General features: G+C 43.0%; 1 protein-coding gene across 1 annotated transcript in view; it reads right to left on the bottom strand.

The window, feature by feature from the left end:
• cxcl12a (chemokine (C-X-C motif) ligand 12a (stromal cell-derived factor 1)) overlaps positions 1-17,511 on the bottom strand; it is a 32,200-nt gene extending 14,689 nt beyond the window's left edge. The window contains exons 1-3 of the mRNA XM_071380626.1: positions 17,354-17,511; positions 6,896-7,013; positions 3,706-3,789 (exon numbers count right to left, since the gene is read on the bottom strand). Of these exons, the coding sequence (XP_071236727.1) occupies positions 3,706-3,789; positions 6,896-7,013; positions 17,354-17,420 (269 nt within the window). The 5' untranslated portion in view covers positions 17,421-17,511. The remainder of the gene's footprint in view (positions 1-3,705; positions 3,790-6,895; positions 7,014-17,353) is intronic.
• Positions 17,512-19,705: the final 2,194 nt, after the last annotated feature.

The following is a 19,705-nucleotide window of genomic DNA, read 5'->3' as shown; positions in this document are numbered from 1 at the left end:
CAAGGCCCGTCTGAAGTTTGCCAATGACCATCTGGATGATCCAGAGGAGGAATGGGAGAAGGTCATGTGGTCTGATGAGACAAAAATAGAGCTTTTTGGTCTAAACTCCACTCGCCGTGTTTGGAGGAGGAAGAAGGATGAGTACAACCCCAATAACACCATCCCAACCGTGAAGCATGGAGGTGGAAACATCATTTTTTGGGCATGCTTTTCTGCAAAGGGGACAGGACGACTGCACCGTATTGAGGGGAGGATGGATGGGGCCATGTATCGCGAGATCTTGGCCAACAACCTCCTTCCCTCATTAAGACCATTGAAGATGGGTCTTGGCTGGGTCTTCCAGCATGACAACGACCCGAAACACACAGCCAGGGCAACTAAGGAGTGGCTCCGTAAGAAGCATCTCAAGGTCCTGGAGTGGCCTAGCCAGTCTCCAGACCTGAACCCAATAGAAAATCTTTGGAGGGAGCTGAAAGTCCGTATTGCCCAGCGACAGCCCCGAAACCTGAAGGATCTGGAGAAGGTCTGTATGGAGGAGTGGGCCAACATCCCTGCTGCAGTGTGTGCAAACCTGGTCAAGAACTACAGGAAACGTATGATCTCTGTAATTGCAAACAAAGGTTTCTGTACCAAATATTAAGTTCTGCTTTTCTGATGTATCAAATACTTATGTCATGCAATAAAATGCAAATTAATTACTTAAAAATCATACAATGTGATTTTCTGCATTTTTGTTTTAGATTCCGTCTCTCACAGTTGAAGTGTACCTATGATAAAAATGACAGACCTTTACATGCTTTGTAAGTAGGAAAACCTGCAAAATCGGCAGTGTATCAAATACTTGTTCTCCCCACTGTATATATGCACATTATCGAACAAAACACACAATACATGTATAACATGATGTCCTATGACTGTCATCTGATGAAGATAATCGAAGGTTAGTGTTTCATTTTAACTATATTTCTGCTTTTTCTAACTCCTATTGTTGGCTGAAAAAATGGCTGTGTGTGTTTTTGACTTGGCTCTGACCTAACATAATCATATGTTGTGCTTTCACTGTAAATCATTTTTGAAATCGGACACCATGGGTAGATTAACAAGATGTTTATCTTTCATTTGCTCTATTGGACTTGTTAATGTGTGAAAGTTAAATATTAAAAAAAAAATATTTTTTGAATTTCAAGCGCTGCCTTTTCAGTGGAATGTTGTGGGTGTTCCGCTAGCGGAACCCCGGGGCTAGAAAGGTTAAGAACTCTTCGTCTAGTAAACTCGACCCAAAGACCACGTGTGTATATCTGAAGGATCCAGTCTAACGAACACTCAGAGACAAAGAAGCCTACTACAACTACAAAAGACATTGTTACCTCTGGTGGACAAACCAGAGACTTCTGTCGAACGACTCCCCATAGACGGCCCGGGCGATTTCAACAGAGAGCGACGACAAAAACATACAAGCATAAATATATACATTGCAATTATTTTCAAATGAGCAGTCATTCATGTGAAATGTATTCACATTCCCATGAGCATATTTTTCCAACTGTATGTATGATGGGTCCCCTCTCTGTCTCTCCCACTCTTTCTTTCCCCACCCCTTTCACTGTGTAACAAGTCGTCATATCGAGTTAGTCCACTAGGGACTTTTCATTGCATTATGTTAGAAATCAATTCAACCTATACTGTTTATGTATGTCTGTGTGATTATTTAGTTAGTAAATAAATAATTAAGCCAGTTTGTGTATCGCTAAATCATTATTTAGACTAGGGCTCCTGCAAATATCCAAGAATTATGCAATGTTAGAATGAGACTGATATGAGAAAATAATGATTAATGGATGACTGGTATGATAATGATATATTCTGATATATTCTTGAGTTAATTCGGGAAACAGTAACTCATAAAACAAACTTTTTCCATGGTGCCCCAAGTTACTAATGAGTTCATTGTTACATGATTCATTTAATCACGTATTAATTCAACATAGTTAATTGATTTGATAAATAGCCGTCATCACATTAATGGTAGTCATGTCACGACACTATCATGGTCCATACACACCAAGACAGTCGTGAAGAGGGCACGACAATGCCTATTCCCCCTCAAGAGACTGAAAATGATTTGGCATGGGTCCTCAGATCCTCAAAACGTTCTACAGCTGCACCATCGAGAGCATCCTGACCGGTTGCATCACCGCCTGGTATGGCAACTGCTCGGCAGCAGACCACAAGGCGCGTATGGCCCAGTACATCACTGGGGCCAAGCTTCCTACAATCCAGGACCTCTATACCAGGAGGTGTCAAAATAAGTCCCTAAAAATTGTCAGACTCCAGCCACCCTAGTTATAGACTGTTCTCTCTGTTACCACATGGCAAGCAGTAACGGAGTGCCAAGTCTAGCTCCAAAAGGTTCCTTAACAGCTTCTACCCCCAAGCCATAAGACTGGTGAACAGTTAAACCTTGGCAGGGCCTTGAGTGGCCCAGCCAGAGCCCGGACTTGAATCCGATCGAACATCTCTGGAGAGACCTGAAAATACCTGTGCAGCGACGCTCCCTATCCGAACTGACAGAGCTTGAGAGACTCTGCAGAGAAGAACGGGAGAAACTGCCCAAATACATGTGTGCCAAGGTTGTAGCTTCATACCCAAGAAGACTTGAGGCTATAATTGCAGCCAAAGGTGCTTCAACAAAGTACTGAGTAAAGGGTCTGAATACTTATGTAAATGGTTTATTTACAGTGGGTTTTTTATACATTTGAAAACATTTCGTTTTGCTTTGTCATTATGGGCTATTGTGTGTAGACTCATGAGGTGTAAGATTTAATACATTTTAGAATAAGGCTCTAACGTAACAAAATGTGGAAAAAGACAAGGGGCCTGAATACTTTCTGAATGCACTGTACATGTACATATTATCTCAATTACCTTGACTAACCTGTACCCCCACACATTGACTCGGTACCGGTACCCCCGGGATATAGCCTCGTTATTGTTATTTGTTGTGTAACTTTAAATGTTTTTTACTTTGGTTTATTTAGTTTATATTTTCTTAACTCTTATTTTTCTTAGCTGCATTGTTGGTTAACGACTTGTAAGTTAGCATTTCACGGTAAGGTCTACACCTGTTGTATTCGCCGCATGTGACAAACACAAATTGATTCATCACTCTTTATATCAATATTTAGCAGCTACAAACTAACTATTAATGAGTAATTACCGTGTTCTTACCTGGTTGTTTCCGACTTACTTTGCTGTTGTTTCCTGGTACTTTCCGGACATTAAACTCTTATTTCAGCACCGTAAACTGAAGTGCTACCCATAGATGTTATGTTGCATCTGTGTTCAGGCTATCCTGAATATGCCCAGTCCATCTGATTTAGTTAAATAAAAATGTAGAACTTTTTTTGTAGCGCAATCCAGGCTTAGAGCCCAATCCTTATCATTTCATTTCTGCACGCATAACCTTGACTTTCCCCTAAATCATATAGCCTATGAATGTCACTGGCAGACGTGCATGAAAAGTTATGCACACATGCAGATCAAGTTCCGATTCGTCCCTGAGAGTGTTCTACTTTACTACTGTACTGTACGTCCCGATGAAGTGGAGAATAGAGAAAATGTCATTTTCTGAGGAGAATGATACCATGTTTCTGTGTAGACATGAATGTGTTTTAAGGTTGTAGATTCTCTAAAAGGGTCCCTTACTTGTTGAGGGCGTTCTTCAGGTACTGCTGCAGCCACTTGGTCTCGGGGTTGATACACACCTCCTTGTGGTTCTTCAGCTTGGCACTGCAAAGAGAGAAAAGAGAGGGATAAGATGAATTGAGACAGAAGAAATAATGAGATTGATAGCTTCTGGTGCCCTGTTCCATTCCAGCACAGACTGCCTAATTTTCATTTATATGCAGTAATATGGAAAGCAATGTACAGTATATGCACTGTTGAGGTGAGCTTGCAAGTAAGCATTTCACTGTACCGTTTACACCCTGTGCACATGATCAATTAACTTTGATTTGATATCTATCTAGGTGCTTATCTCTTAAACCAACCCTTGCGAAACTGAGCCCCATTCAGAGTTGGATCTCCTCTTGTAACAACACAGGAGAAACTCTCTGGACAATATCTCACTCAGGCAGCTCACTAAGGCTGCTCTGGGGGGGGGGGGGGGGGTGTCACTCTAAAATTAGCCAATATTCTCTAACTCTATTTACAGTCGCAGCCTCAGTCAAGTGTTACATAACTTTCCCGAACTCTACATCGTCTCTGTATATTTACAGGCTAGAGCTGTGCTGCTCTTGCTGTTATATGTGCCACTAACTGCTATCCTCGCCCGCTGTAATCATACTGTTATCACCTTGAGATCTGCCCCAGGCTAGCAGATGTAATGACCACCATCTTGTCCGGTTGACAACTGTGCATTTGGCTGCTTGGATTAAGAGATCCAGTCACTTCTGTCTGTCACTCATAAAGCTATCCACTTGTTCATTCCTCATCCCGAGCCCAGTTTCCATTTTTCCAGTAAAGTTGACTGAGAACACATTCTCATTTACAGTAATGGCCCTGGGAATAGTTACAGGGGAGAGGAGGGGGGATGAATGAGCCAATTGGAAGCTGGGGATGATTGGGTGGCCATGATGGTGTGAGGGCCAGATTGGGAATTTAGCCAGGACACCGGGGTTAACATTCCTGCTCTTAAAATAAGTACCATTGGATCTTTTAGTGACCACAGAGAGTCAGGACGCCCGCTTAACATCTCATCCAAACGATGAGACCCTACAAAGGGCAATGTCCCCAATCCCAGCCCTGGGATATGTTTTTACACCAGAGGTAAGAATGCCTCCTACTGGCCCTCCAACACCACTATCAGCAGCATCTGGTCTCACATCCAGGGACCGAACAGGACCGACACTGCTTAGCTTCAGTGGCAAGCCAGCAGTTAGTTGCAGGGTCGTATGTTGCTGGCATGTTAAATAGTCCCCTTGCAGGTGATATGTTTCAGATATAGCGAAATTATCTGCAGATACACACATTAGCGAAGTGGAGATTTAAAAGTGTCACAGATTGGAATTCCTGGAAAGGTTGAAGCGTTTAGCTGTGTTGGTTTTAATGATAGACAGTTGAAGATTGGTGAGTAGGGGGATCCATGATCCATACCTTTTTGCCTTTTTGATGGAATAACCCTAACCATGTAGCTATAGGCTTAGTCCAGAATAACACTAACCATGTAGCTATAGGCTTAGTCCAGAATAACCCTAACCATGTAGCTATAGGCTCAGTCCAGAATAACCCTAACCATGTAGCTATAGGCTTAGTCCAGAATAACCCTAACCATGTAATTATAGGCTTAGTCCAGAATAACCCTAACCATGTAGCTATAGGCTCAGTCCAGAATAACCCTAACCATGTAGCTATAGGCTTAGTCCAGAATAACCCTAACCATGTAGCTATAGGCTTAGTCCAGAATAACCCTAACCATGTAGCTATAGGCTCAGTCCAGAATAACCCTAACCTATTTGCAGACGGGTCATGGGTTAGATCACATGTCTCTATGTGGGGGGGGGGGGGGGGGGGGTCACTGCTTCAAGTGAGTAGTACACATGTTATAAACATAACATGTTTAGCCTGTTAGTATACAGTGTATGTTAGCGCTTTGTCCCGATAACCATATCACAGCTGTGCTAAAATCACAATGAAGCACACCAAGCTCTCATCTATTATTGCTTAACATACACACACCACCTCTCTCCACACACACACACACACACACACCGACCTCATAATGTTGAGCAGTATCAGACCCTATCAGTTAGGAGTAAGAGGAAAGACAGGCCAATTATTTAGAGCTGCTATTAATGTTTTCCTGTTGAAAACAAAACGCCATCCAATTCCCAGCCTCCTCACACACACTATTTTTCACGATACGCTGTGAGTCTCATTATGTGTGCATGGCTTACAGAATGGACAATGAGAGGGGCATCAGAAGTGTGTGTGTGTGTGTGTGTGTGTGTGTGTGTGTGTGTGTGTGTGTGTGTGTGTGTGTGTGTGTGTGTGTGTGTGTGTGTGTGTGTGTGTGTGTGTGTGTGTGTGTGTGTGTGTGTGTGTGAGAGAGCGAGTGTGTGCATTTGTGTGTGTGTGTGTGTGTGTGTGAGAGAGAGAGAGAAGAGAGAGCGAGAGAGAGAGAGCGAGAGTGTGTGTGTGTGTGTGTGTGTGTGTGTGTGTGTGTGTGTGTGTGTGTGTGTGTGTGTGTGTGTGTGTGTGTGTGTGTGTGTGTGTGTGTGTGTGTGTGCGAGAGAGCGAGTGTGTGCATTTGTGTATGTGTATGTGTGTGTATGTGTGTGAGAGAGAGAGAGAAGAGAGAGCGAGAGAGAGAGAGTGTGTGTGTGTGTGTGCGCCTCAGGGGCTCCGTTCACTGGCCGTCAGCTCCATGGGATTGATGGTGTGAAATGTCCAAAAAAGAAGGAGAGACATGTCACCACTTTCAAAGGTCCTGGGAGTGTGTGTGCATGAGCTTGCCTGTAACCTGTGTGTGTGTGTGTGCATGAGCTTGCCTGTAACCTGTGTGTGTGTGTGTGTGTGTGTGTGTGTGTGTGTGTGTGTGTGTGTGTGTGTGTGTGTGTGTGTGTGTGTGTGTGTGTGTGTGTGTGTGTGTGTGTGTGTGTGTGTGTGTGTGTGTGTGAGCGAGCGAGCGTGTGTGTGAGAGAGAGAGAGAGAAGAGCGAGAAAGAGAGAGAGAGTGTGTGTTTGTGTGTGCGTGCGCGCCTCAGGAGCTCCTTTCACTGGCTGTCAGCTCCATAAGATTGATGGTGTGAAAAGTCCGACCAGAAGGAGAGACCTGTCACCCCTTTCAGTGCATGGTCTTGCCTATAACCTGTGCATGTTTGTGTTGGCGTACTCACATCACTTGGAAGGGGCAGTTGGGTGTGTGTAGGAACTTCAGTTCTCGGATGTTGCGCTGGGGGACGGTGTTAACTGTAGAACGACACCAGCACCTCTCCATCATACTGATGGGCTTAGCTGAAGAGGGGGTAGAACAGAGATCATGAATATAATATACAGTAATCATTAAGAGATAAGTGGAGAACATGAAAACACCACCTCATTTAGCCAGAAACCAGGAGAGAACACAAGGCCAAGTGAAAAATACTGTCAGAGAGGAGCAAGGCCCCCACTGTCAAGTAGAACAGGAACAACAATGATATTATCCTACACTGTAAGACTTTTCAGTCATTTCAACAGTAAAACACTGTAGAACGCACTGTAAAATACCTTAAATGTGTTTTACAGAATTTATGCTATATATTGCACTGCATTTTACAGCATTTAACAATAAAACTTTAAGCAACGTACCGTATTATTTATTTATATTAAATTGAATACAGTAACCTACAGTAATTTTGGAGCTCCTAAAACCTTTTAACTACTACTGGCCGCACAGTATTGTTGTTTCTGGCTCATTAACCTATTTTGAGATGTGCCTGGTAAGAGGCTCAATTTGTTGCGCCCGTGAGTGAGAGTGCTGTACCAATTTCACTGACGAGTGGTAGTAGTGTCCCCACAATTAAATGTTTACAGAGGACAGATCGGAGTGGCTGCAAGTCTCAAACCATTAATGGTTGAGTATTTGACATGTCCTTGGTCTGTTTTGGCTTGTGCTCACTGCAAGTTTGGAAGCCTTTTAAACTCAGCTACTGCTCTGGTTAATCGCTGGAGTTCAATATCATTACATTATAATTTTTTTTACATTTTCTATTTGACTTTGTTTTTACCAATCTAACCGCATAATAACAATGGTAAGCGTTTATTAGAACAGTAAATCTCTATGATAAACTGGGCAAATCAAGATGTAGCCTAGGCCTATTCACAATACAGGTGATTGTATAATCAAGAGTGTGTGCATGCATTGAGTTATTGAGCTTATTTTGGGCTGATTTCATTGGGCTACAGATGACAAACAATGCGTTTCCTTTCCATTTGGGACTCATTCTATTATAATGATCAACAACATTTGCGTAGAAGTAGAATATTTTATAAAAGTGGTTGCTGTCCCTTTAACCAGTAATGATGTCATTCAAGAGGGGTTCGCTAAAACAATAGCAAGACCGATTAAGTGAATTAATAAAGTAAATCCGTTTGAAATCAGCATATTTGCATTATGGTTTGCATATTATCACAAACAAAGTACTAGGGTAGTGAATTGATGTTGGCTTCAGCTGTAAGGTAATAAAAGGATGTTAGCAAACCACGCTGGAAGCTACAGGTATCTTCTTGCAATGTAGTGTTCTAGCCTGTATGGATTTTTGGGGTTGCAAACTGCAATTAACAGTTTAAACATTTCTACATGCTGTGTCACATCCGAGTGTGTTAACTTCTGTGCAGGTGGGGAGCTGACATGATGCAGCACAGACACCCGGTACAGGCTAAGTGGAGCAGTCACGGTGCGCTCCCGCTATAAGGGGGACATAGGCCGCGCTGATAATCTTGATCCGTGAGAGAGATTCTAGCACCGTACCGTTTTACATGATCTTTTTTTTACCCAATTTCATGGTATCCAATTGGTAGTTACAGTCTTGTCCCATCGCTGCAACTCCCGTACGGACTCGGGGAAGAGGCGAAGGTTGCGAGCCATGCGTTCTACGAAACGCAACCAGGCCAAGCCAAACTGCTTCTTGACACAAGGACCGCTTAACCCGGAAGCCAGCTGCACCAATGTGTCGGAGGAAACACCGTACACCTGGTGACCGTGTCAGTGTGCATTGTGCCCAGCCTGCCACAGGAGTTGCTAGTGCGCGATGGGACAAGGACATCTCTGTCCTCCAAACACTCCCCGTTCCCAGACGATGCTGGTACAATTGTGCACTGCCCCATGGGTCTACCGGACGCAGCCGGCTGCGATAGAGCCTGGACTCAAACCAGGATCTCTAGTGGAACAGCTAGCACTGCGACAAAGTGCCTTAGACCACTGCGCCCCTCGGGATGCCTGTTTTACATGTTCTAGTATCAAAAAAGTACAGAAGTTTTGGTTTACCCTGCAACACTTTTTTGTTAAAGGAACGTTCCGGACATTTTCTTTACCTCAAAATCGTTGTCCAGATCACGTTACGAACATGTAGGTCTGTGAAAACAGCTTAAAAATGAGTTCTGAAGAACAAAAGCTAGGTATAGATATTTTCCCGATTTGACCCTCGGTGAATACAACGAGCTTTAGGGAGGAGTGAGGTTGATTTTCTGGTCTCCGCTTGCCCCATCCCTGAACACTGGGAATTGAAATTGTGGCAGTTTCATAGCTAAACTGCCAAGAAACTGTAGTTCTGTGTGAGTCAGTAAGCTCCTAACATTACCACTGTCAGAGAACCTATAGTGTGTAGAATGGCTGCAGCAAACGATGACCCCCCCCCCCTATGATTATAACTTTAATCAAGTGTTGTTGAATGATAATATCCAACCGTATATGAACCAGGATACACTGAGGAGTAAATAAGATGACGGTGAATCTGTAGCCGCTGATGAAGCTGGGGAGTCTCGCACGAACACTGACTGGTGGTGCCTATGTGGAAACTGCCCAGTAGTGGCTCGAGACAGAGAGTGTTTGTTGTAACGACTTGGACCGGTCATAGTTTTGTTGTCCACAATTGCCACCTCCAGCCAAGGTGACAACTTTCTGTGAACGATTAGGAAATAAGAAAGGAAGAAAAGAAACAGGAGAGTGTAAGCTACGTAGCATTCGGAAAGTATTCAGACCCCTTGACTTTTTCCACATTTGTTTAAGATCTGGGGAAGAGTACAAAACATTTCTGCAGCATTGATGGTCCCCAAGAACACAGTGGCCTCCATTATTCTTAAATGGGAGAAGTTTGGAACTATCAAGGCTCTTCCTAGAGCTGGCAGCCCGGCCAAACTGAGCAATCAGGGGAGAAGGGCCTTGGTCAGGGACGTGACCAAGAACCCAATGGTCACTCTGATAAAGCTCCAGAGTTCCTCTGTGGAGATGGGAGAACCTTCCAGAAGGACAACCATCTTTGCAGCACTCTACCAATCAGACCTTTATGGTAGAGTGGCCAGATGGATGCCACTCCTCAGCAAACGACAGCCTGCTTGGAGCTTGCCAAAAGGCACCTAAAGGTCTCTCAGACCATCCAAAACAAGACTCTCTGATCTGATGAAACCAAGATTGAACTCTTTGGCCTGAATACCAAGCTTCACGTCTGGAGGGAACTTGGCACCATCTCTACAGTGAAGCATGGTGGTGGCAGCATCATGTTGTTGGGATGTTTTTCAGTGGCAGGGACTGGGAGACTAGTCAGGACTGAGGGAAAGATGAACGGAGTACAGAGAGATCCTTGATGAAAACCTGCTCCAGAGCGCTCAGGACCTCAGACTGGAGTGAAGGTTCACCTTCCAACAGGACAACGACCCTAAGCACACAGCCAAGACAACGCAGGAGTGTTTTCGGGACAAGTCTCTGAATGTCCTTGAGTGGCCCAGACAGAACCTGGACTTGAACCCGATCAAACATCTCTGGAAAGACCTGAAAATAGCTGTGCAGCGACACTCCCCATCCAACCTGACAGAGCTTGAGAGGATCTGCAGAGAAGAACGGGAGACACTCCCCAAATACAGGTGTGCCAAGCTTGTAGCGTCATACCCAAGAAGACTCAAGAGGCTGTAATCGCTGCCAAAGGTGCTTCAACAAAGTACTGAGTAAAGGGTCTGAATACTTACGTACATTTCTACAAACCTGTTTTTGTTTTGTCATTATGGGCTATTGTGTGTATATTGATGCAGGGATGGAAAAACAATTTAGTACATTTTAGAATAAGGTTAATAAAGTCAAGGGGTCTGAATACTTTCCAAATGCACCGTATATATATGGTCAGTGCCAGTGCCAAATGTGCTGTGTGCAGGGATACTGGAGAAGTTGAGTTAGATATGTACAGCCTCAATTAGTTCGGGCGTAAACTCTACAAGGTGTCGAAAGTGTTGAACAGGGATGCTGGCCCATGTTGACTCCAATGCTTCCCACAGTTGTGTCAAGTTGGCTGGATGTCCTTTGGGTGGTGGACCATTCTTGATACACACAGGAAACTGCTGAGCGTGAAAAACCCAGCTGCGTTGCAGTTCTTGGCACATTCAAACTGGTACGCCTGGCACCTACTACCATACCCCGTTCAAAGGCACTTCAATATTTTGTCTTGACCATTTACACTCTGAATGGCACACATACACAATCCATGCCTCAATTGTCTCAAGGCATCCTTCTTTAACCTGTCTCTACACTGATTGAAGTGGATTTAACAGGTGACATAAATAAGGGATCATAGCTTTGACCTGGATTTACTTGGTCAGTCTATGTCATAAAAAGAGAACGTGTTCCTAATGTTTAGTACATTCAGTGTATATTCGGTATATATTCTGGACTCTGACATTACTCGTTCTAAAATTTCAATATTTTTTAAGAATTTATTTTTATTTTTTGGATTTGTGGGTATTGTTAGGTATTGTTAGGTATTGTTAGGTATTACTGCACTGTTGGACTGAGGAATTTGCAAATTTTTACCGTCTCCACTGCGGCCCTGTAGGCCGTCTCGCCATTGTTGGTAATCAGGCCTACCACTGTTGTGTCGTCTGCAAACTTGATGATTGAGTTGGAGACGTGCGTGGCCATGCAGTCATGGGTGAACAGGGTGTACAAGAGGAGCCTGAGCACGTGTTGAGGACCAGCATAGAGAAGGTGTTGGTGCATACCTTCACCACCTGGGGTCGGCCCGTCAGGAAGTTCAGGACCAAGTTGCACAGGGCGGGCTCAGACCCAGGACCCCGAGCTTAGTGATGAGCTTGAAAGGCACTATGGAGAAGGTTAAGGTGTAGTCAATGAACAGCATTCTTACATCGGTATTCCTCTTGTCCAGATGGTATAGGGCAGTGTGCAGTGCGATGGCGATTGAGTCATCTGTGGATCTGTTGAGGCGGTATGCAGATAGTAGTGGGTCTAGGGTATTGTGTAAGGTGGAGGTGATATGAGCCTTAACTAGCCTCTCAAAGCACTTTATGATGACAGACATTTAGTTCAATTACCTTCGATTTCTTGGGTACAGGAGCAATGGTGGACATCTTGAAGAAAGTTGGGACAACAGACTGGGATGGGGAGAGATAGAATATGTCCGTAAACACTCCAGCCAGCTGATCTGCACATGATCTGAGGACGCGGCCAGGGATGTCGGGATGCGAGGGTTAACACGCTTAAATATCTTACTCAGGTTGGCCACGGAGAACGAGAGCTCACAGGCCTCGTGAGCGGCGGTGGACTGCTTCGGAGGTACTGTGTTTTCCTCAAAATGGGTGAAGGTGTTTAGCTTGTCTGGGAGCAAGGCATCAGTGTTCGCGACGTTTAGAATCTGTTATTGTCTGGAATCCCTGCCACATACTTCTCGTGTCTGAGCTTTTGAAATGTGACTCCACTGTCTCTCTACTGACGTTTTGCCTGTTTGATTGCCTTACGGAGGGCATAGCTGGACTGTTTGTACTCGTCCATGTTCCCAGTCAACTTGCTGTAGTTCACTCATTCCTTTTTGTGAGAATGTTGCCATCTATCCATGGTTTTCTGTTAGGATAAGTTATAATCATCACAGTGGGAACAACATCCTCTATGCACTTTCTAAATGAACTCAGTCACCGAGGCAGTGTATACGTACATTTTATTCTCAGAGGCAACCAGGAACATGTCATAGATTTCGATTGGTCAGACCAACGTTGAATAGTCCTTACCTCGGGTACTTCCTGGTCAGGTTTTCTTCCTATACGAAGGGAGGAGCCGAATGGAGGCGTGATCTGATTTGCCGAATGGGTCAAGAATTGTTGATGAGGGCCTCCCGAGTGGCGCAGCGTTCTAAGGCACTGCATCGCAATGCATGAGGTGTCACTACATACCGGGTTCATTTCTGGCCTGTGTCGCAGCTGGCCACAACCGGGAGACCCATGAGGAGGCGCACAACTGTCCCAGTCTCGTCCGGGTTAGGGGAGGGTTTGGCCGGCCGAGATGTCCTTGTCCCATTGCGCTCTAGCGATTCCTGTGTCGGGCTGGGCGCATGCACGCTGACACGGTCAGCGGTTGTACGGTGTTAACTCCAACACATTGGTGAGGCTGGCTTACGGGTTAAGCGAGCAGGGAGTCAAGACGCAGTGCGGCTTGGCAGGGTCGTGTTTCAGAGGACGCATGGCACTTGACATTCGCCTCTCTCGAGTCTGTATGGGAGTTGCAGCGATGGGGCAAAACTGTAACTACCAATTGGGGAAAAAAAGGTGTAAAAAGTATCGGAGGCGATGTGTTGATAAAACTTTGGTAGCGATTTCCTTTATTAAAGTTCCCAGCTACAATAAATGCGGCCTCCGGATATGCGGTTTCCAGGTTGCACAAAGTCCAGTGTAGTTCCTTGAGAGACGTCGCGGTGTCAGCATGAAACATACACCTCCACATTCATTTTTCCCAGAGAGTTCTTTCTTTCTGTCCGCGGGATAGATGGAGAACCCCGCTGGCCGAATGGATGGGGAGAGTATATCTGGAGAGCCATGAGTCCATAAAACAGAGTATGTTACAATCTCTGATGTCTCTCTGGAAGGAGATCCTCGCCCTGAACTTGCCTACTTTTTTATCCTGGGACTAAACGTTAACGAGTAATATACTCGGAAGCGGTGGATGGTATGCACGCCTCCTGAGCCTGACGAAGAGCCCACTCCTTGTTCCTTTTTTCTTGCGAAGGAGACTTGGAGTAGCCCCCGGAATGAATGGAATTGCATCGGGGAGTTCAAACAAAGGATACAATTTAGGGAAATCAAATTTCTGGTCGAAATGCTGGTGACTGATTGACTGATCTAATATCCCAAAGTTATTTTTGTCTGTAGGTAATAATGTAATAAATGTCCTGAGCAAATAATGTAAGAAATAACAAAACATTATAATAATATTCGCTAGGGATATTAAATCCAACGTGGATCCAGGCACAACTGTCTTCACCGGCGTAGCTAATGAGACACCAAAATATTCCAGACATTCCTCGAGAACACCTTTTTTTCCTGCACTTGGGCTGTAATGCATCGCATGCGCTATCACAACAGCTGTTCGTCACTTGACTGACATTCAGCCTTCCTGGATCAGATGATGATGTGTGAAAATATCACGGCGTAACTACTCACCTGGACACCAAATGCACATCCAACAAGTTTTATGCTAATCATTGAAGAACCACGTTAAAAACAGTATTTATTAAGGTTTTAAGCATCAAGGTAAAGTGACTCTTTTGGGTTTTAAGCATTCAATTTTGAAATTGCATTTATTAGGGTTGTTTTCCCCCCATAACATAAGGAGACATGAAATGTTACGTAATTACACTGCATTTCTGAGAGCGCTTTACAAAAAACCCTCCGACAGCTAGATCTAGGATTCTTACAGGGTTCAAGTTTAATGTCAAATATAACCGATTAATGCTTAATATATGATATAACGACAACGTACACTTTTTATGCCACACAATTTTAGACAAATCCGTCAAGACACCAACCATAATAAAGGGTTAAACATAGGTTTTTAATCACCTTGTGAATTTGTATGACTTTAGCTTATATCATAATGTAATTACATGAAAATAAATTGTTGATTATTAGTGGTCCAGTGTAGGAAATCCTCACTGGAAACCTAGTTTATAAAAAGACCCACATGCATACACTGCTGGAGTTGTCGTGCCCTGGTGGTGTTGCTTTACGCACAACGAGTAGACTATAAATGCTTTATAAATGCCTAGGCTACTTGTTATTGCTGCTCATGGGGAATATGACACTAAAAATAAATTCAATAGGGCCATTCATTTGAACAGTTTATTTGAAAATAAAATGATTTTCATATGCTATTTGAAAGTGAATGTGGAACTAGCCAATGAGTCATCCAAATAAAGCATGTTTAACCCGGAGCACTTTTTCAATGATTCAAACTAGATGTAATAATTAAGATATAATAGTTGACATTCTATTATTAAATGCACCATGTGATCAGGAAAAATGATTGTGCTAGGGCCACTACAAATCAAATACATGCTAGGGTGTCTAATCAACAATGCATATTTTGACCAATTGGTAAATCATGTTAATTGTGTAGATAAAAGTTATTTGAGTTTTTGCAACTGCATTTATTATTGGCGTGTCCACCCACAACAGACGCGTCCAGGACACGCAGGTTGAAATATCAAAACGAACTCTGAACCAACTATATTAATTTGGGGACAGGTCAAAAAGCATTAAACATGTATGGCAATTTAGCTAGCTAGCTTGCTGTTGCTAGCTAATTTCTCCTGGGATATAAACATTGGGTTGTTATTTTACCTGAAATGCACAAGGTCCTCTACTCCAACAATTAATCCACAGATAAATGGGTAAACCGAGTTTGTTTCTAGTAATCTCTCCTCCTTCCGGCTTCTTCTTCTTCTTTGGACTTTATATGGCAGTTGGCAACCAACTTTAAAAGGTGCATTACCACAACCGACTGGAGTGTGGACCTCAGTTCATCTTTCAATTACCTACGTGGGTATATGCTCCTAAAAACCAACGAGGAGATTGGAGAGGCAGGACTTGAGGCACATCAAGCATCACAAATAGTTATATTTTAGAGCATGGCCACGCTAACGCCCGGGAGCAGTGTGGGTGCAATGACTGAATAACATGTATGTACATTTATTTTGCAACGCTCGCGCTGGTCAGCATGTAATTTGTGGCAACAAGAAAAATGCATTCAATCATTTGAAGAAGAATAACCATCCCCTACATTAAGAAGATTGCATGGTAAAAAAAAAAAATCGCCAAACAGCAGCAAAGTCCCCCTGCCACAACCACCACCTACCTTAAACAGGCATTGATTGCCGATGCGTTTTCAAGTGTAAGGTACGGAAAAACATCCCACAGACATTTAGAAATCACAGAGGTTAATACCTATCACATAGCCAAAGACATAGTCCTTATTACACAGTCTGCAAAGAGGGCGTCAAAAGGATGATAAACAAGCTGGGCAGGAGATATTATTTTATATATTTCTCCTAAGTAGCTATCCCAACACTGTGCAACAAAATTAAGGGTGAAGTTGAAACATGTCCCGTTAAATAACTGGACCAGATTCCAATGTTTTGGACACAGGCTGCACCTTGTAATTGGTAGGCTACGTGTTACATGTTTTTAAGGCACTTTGACTTAAAACTTCAATTATAATAATGATTGAAATTACATAATTACACAATCATAAGCTTCCTATTACATCTGCAGCCTATGGCTGCCTGAATAAATAATTCACTTAGGTTATTTAATAACTCATCATGGTAAAATAGGAAATAGGAACTAATAATAATAATGTTATTCATTCATTAATGAACAACTGCTGCGCTTATAGCACTATATTTTGATGATCAAGTTAAAAATGTATGTAGGTGTAATAATCCTATATATTATCATATGTAGCCTATAACAATGTTAGAAATGATTTGTTTCATTTGGTTATGTATTCAGTTAGCACAGTATGTATTCATTCATATGATTTTATTTTAGAAGTGATGTTCTCTACCCTGACACTTGTCTGAAGGAATTACACATTTTCACCCGAGAATAAAGGCTACTTGGCAGGCTTACTTTCCTGTTAAATTTTTTCTAGAATCCGCAGGACATAAAACAATATAGAGGTAAGATAGATATCGATTTTGAGACATGCCATGTAGTATTTTCATATTATAGTATATGCATTTGATATTATTGCGAAATTCCTGTTCTTTTTTGAAGATCTCCCACAAAAACAAGCATAACTCTGTGAAATGTCAACGGACCATTGAGCGTACAGCAAGCTTTTTATTTTCAAAGACTTATACATTTAGTTCAGCTCATGTCATGCTAATTTAGATTTTTTCGACACGTGAAACAACCACCACAACATGTAAAAAGTTGCTGCAATAAAGTTGCACGGTTGTATTAGGTTACGAAATCCGACATTTGGGATATACTGTTAATGAAATGTTAGAGAAAGACCCCACTGAACTATTCAGAACATCCCCATAGCGCGTTTGTGGACACACCATAACATGCATAATCGAATTCGATGTAACTCAAGCATGGTGTAAACTAGGCAGACCGAATGAGCAACGTATTATTATTATTATGAGTGACCATTTTAGCAGAAATCAGCAGCTACACGTCTCACTAAAACAGCCGCAGAACATGCAGCGCCTCGGACACACACAGAACCACCCCGCGGGGGTATAGAAAACCTCCACACAATGCTTGATTTGAATAACGAATAACAGACATAATAGCTAAACTCATCCAAAGTAGCCTACCTTGTGAGAAAGGAACGTATGTCGCCACAGCAAGCACAGACATAACCGCCAAGAGTTTCAAATCCATGATGAACGATAACGATACCGGTAATCCGTTCAGTGTAGAGTCCAGAGCACACTGTGACAGTGGGCGAGTGTGTCGGATTGTTGAAGTTATGTATGGCGCAATGGGGAGAACGGGAAAGTGGGAGTGTCTGACGATGAACAAATTAAGTGGGAGTGTATGTGGATTTGATATATGACCCCCTGAAAACCGAGTATCCGCTAGATCTCTGGATCTAAATCAAAGTGGTACGAAAATCTGTGCAAACTTCCCCTGCTTTAACCTCAGGCTGGTGGCATAATGGCAAATTCGGTATCTTTGGCTTTGGGAACTGGAATTGATAGCGTTTAGTGGGACAGTGCATTTGTTAAGCCTAGTGTGATACGGAGAATAAAAAAAGTGACTCATAAATTAGCTATGCATTCTGCTCGGACTTTAATATGGTCGCTGCGTTCAGAGCAATGGCAGGATTCATTTGTACACGTTTATATTTGGTCACGGTGTGTTAACTTCTCCCAGAAGCCTGCATCACCCCAATTTCACTAACAGACAAAACATGGAGATGGAAAACACACCAAGCCCCAGACTTATATTACAACACGTGTGCCAGTGAATAGACAGAGAAGATATATTAACCACAGAAAGAACATATGGTCCTGTTAGAAAGGAAATATCTGGTCTATTCTCAGCTTAAGTGAATCCCTAAACAATTGTCTTTACCTCGGCCTGGAACTAGTTCCAGTTAGGGTTGAGGTGAGAATGTGTGTGTGTTTCCACTGTTGTGTTTGGAGGTGTTTTATTAGTGAGTTTAACAGGATGCAGATGTGAAGTCCACTTCCAGACATTTGGCTTTAGCCCACCAGAGCAACTGTGTGTGTGTGTGTGTGTGTGTGTGTGTGTACGTGTGTTTGTGTGTTTGAGTTCCCTTAACCCCAGAACTCTCAGTGGTACCATGGAGACAACAGTATGTATGTGTGTGTGATCTGTGTGAGAGAGTGTGTGTGAGTGTGGAGGTTCAGACAGGAAATACCATGTATTAGTTTCACCATTTATTAGAAAAATAATACAATACATTAGTCTTGGCATTAGGCTCTGCATCATAACTACAGGCAGTGAGCAAGGTACGCTGTACAAATCCTCCCTGACCAAAACAAAAGCAGAGCTCACACAGGTGAAGGCTGGGGTGGGTGGTGGGAAAGCAGAAAACAGACATGCATGATGAGTAGCGCATGTTACAGCAATATCATGTCACCAGGAACACCCCGTCCATAGCTTGCGCACGGTAGCCATTAGAGAATGTGTGTGCAGAACCCGATTGACTAAATAGACTGCCATAGTGATGAATGATGATGGTGATGAAGAGTGATGATGAGTGGTAGAGTGATTAATCTAATTGGTCCAAAATCAGCTGATGCCAATACTCAGGTTTCCTGTCTTGATTTTTTTGGGCTGTGAAATTGAACCAGGGAGGCCACGGAGTGCTGTGTACACTGAGATCTGAATACAGAGAGAGGAATATCACGCATTTTCATGTTGACTTATCTCACACAGATGGACACTGAGCGAGAGAGAGAATGGGAGAGAGAGAGGAAGAGAGTATGTCTATTTGATGTGGGTTGTCTGTGAGTTTTGAGTGGAGAAGGAAAGGAAAGAGCTGAGCAAGAGGGACTGTAATATGTGTGAAAGCCAGCGGGTGCAGTGTGTGTGTGAGGTGTAAAGTGTGAAGATGCTGTGTGTGCAGTTAGTGTGATGTGTGTGTGATGTCTTTGTGGTTTGACCACTTTCTAGTTTTTATATGTCTGACCACTGATGAAACAGTCATTGGAGGAACACTTGATGGCTTCTAACTAGACCTGAACGCTTCTGTGATGTCAGATAGGGGCTTGCCATTATCTGTCCTGAGTCCATGGGCTGTTGTTGTGTCTCTTTGTAGTGACTGTGTTTATCATATGATGACTAGTGTCTGTTAGTGACCTAACGTCTCTCTCTGAATACATTCAAATGTATTGTCATTCTAAGCAAATACATACATTTACACACACACATTTACGCACACACTAAGCTAAGCTAAGCTAAGCTAACACATGCCACTCAACCCAATGTGGCTGGTTCTGAACTCTAAAACCTTGACATGTTCATTAAATTATGAGGAAATATGAAAACATTTCCCAATGGCGCATCTAAATCTTTCAACATCTTCCAAGCAATTAGAATTTAGTGAAATACTAAAGGTGAATGGACTTCTGTTTAAATATATTTGGTGTAGGTTACATTATCAACTTTGGCACTGTCTCCTAACTCAAATGTTA

The sequence above is a fragment of the Salvelinus alpinus genome, chromosome 32 (genome assembly GCF_045679555.1).
Source record: "Salvelinus alpinus chromosome 32, SLU_Salpinus.1, whole genome shotgun sequence".
Classification (NCBI taxonomy): domain Eukaryota; kingdom Metazoa; phylum Chordata; class Actinopteri; order Salmoniformes; family Salmonidae; genus Salvelinus; species Salvelinus alpinus.
The sequence above is the reverse complement of the archived record's forward strand: the minus strand, read 5'-3'. Positions and strand labels throughout refer to the sequence as shown.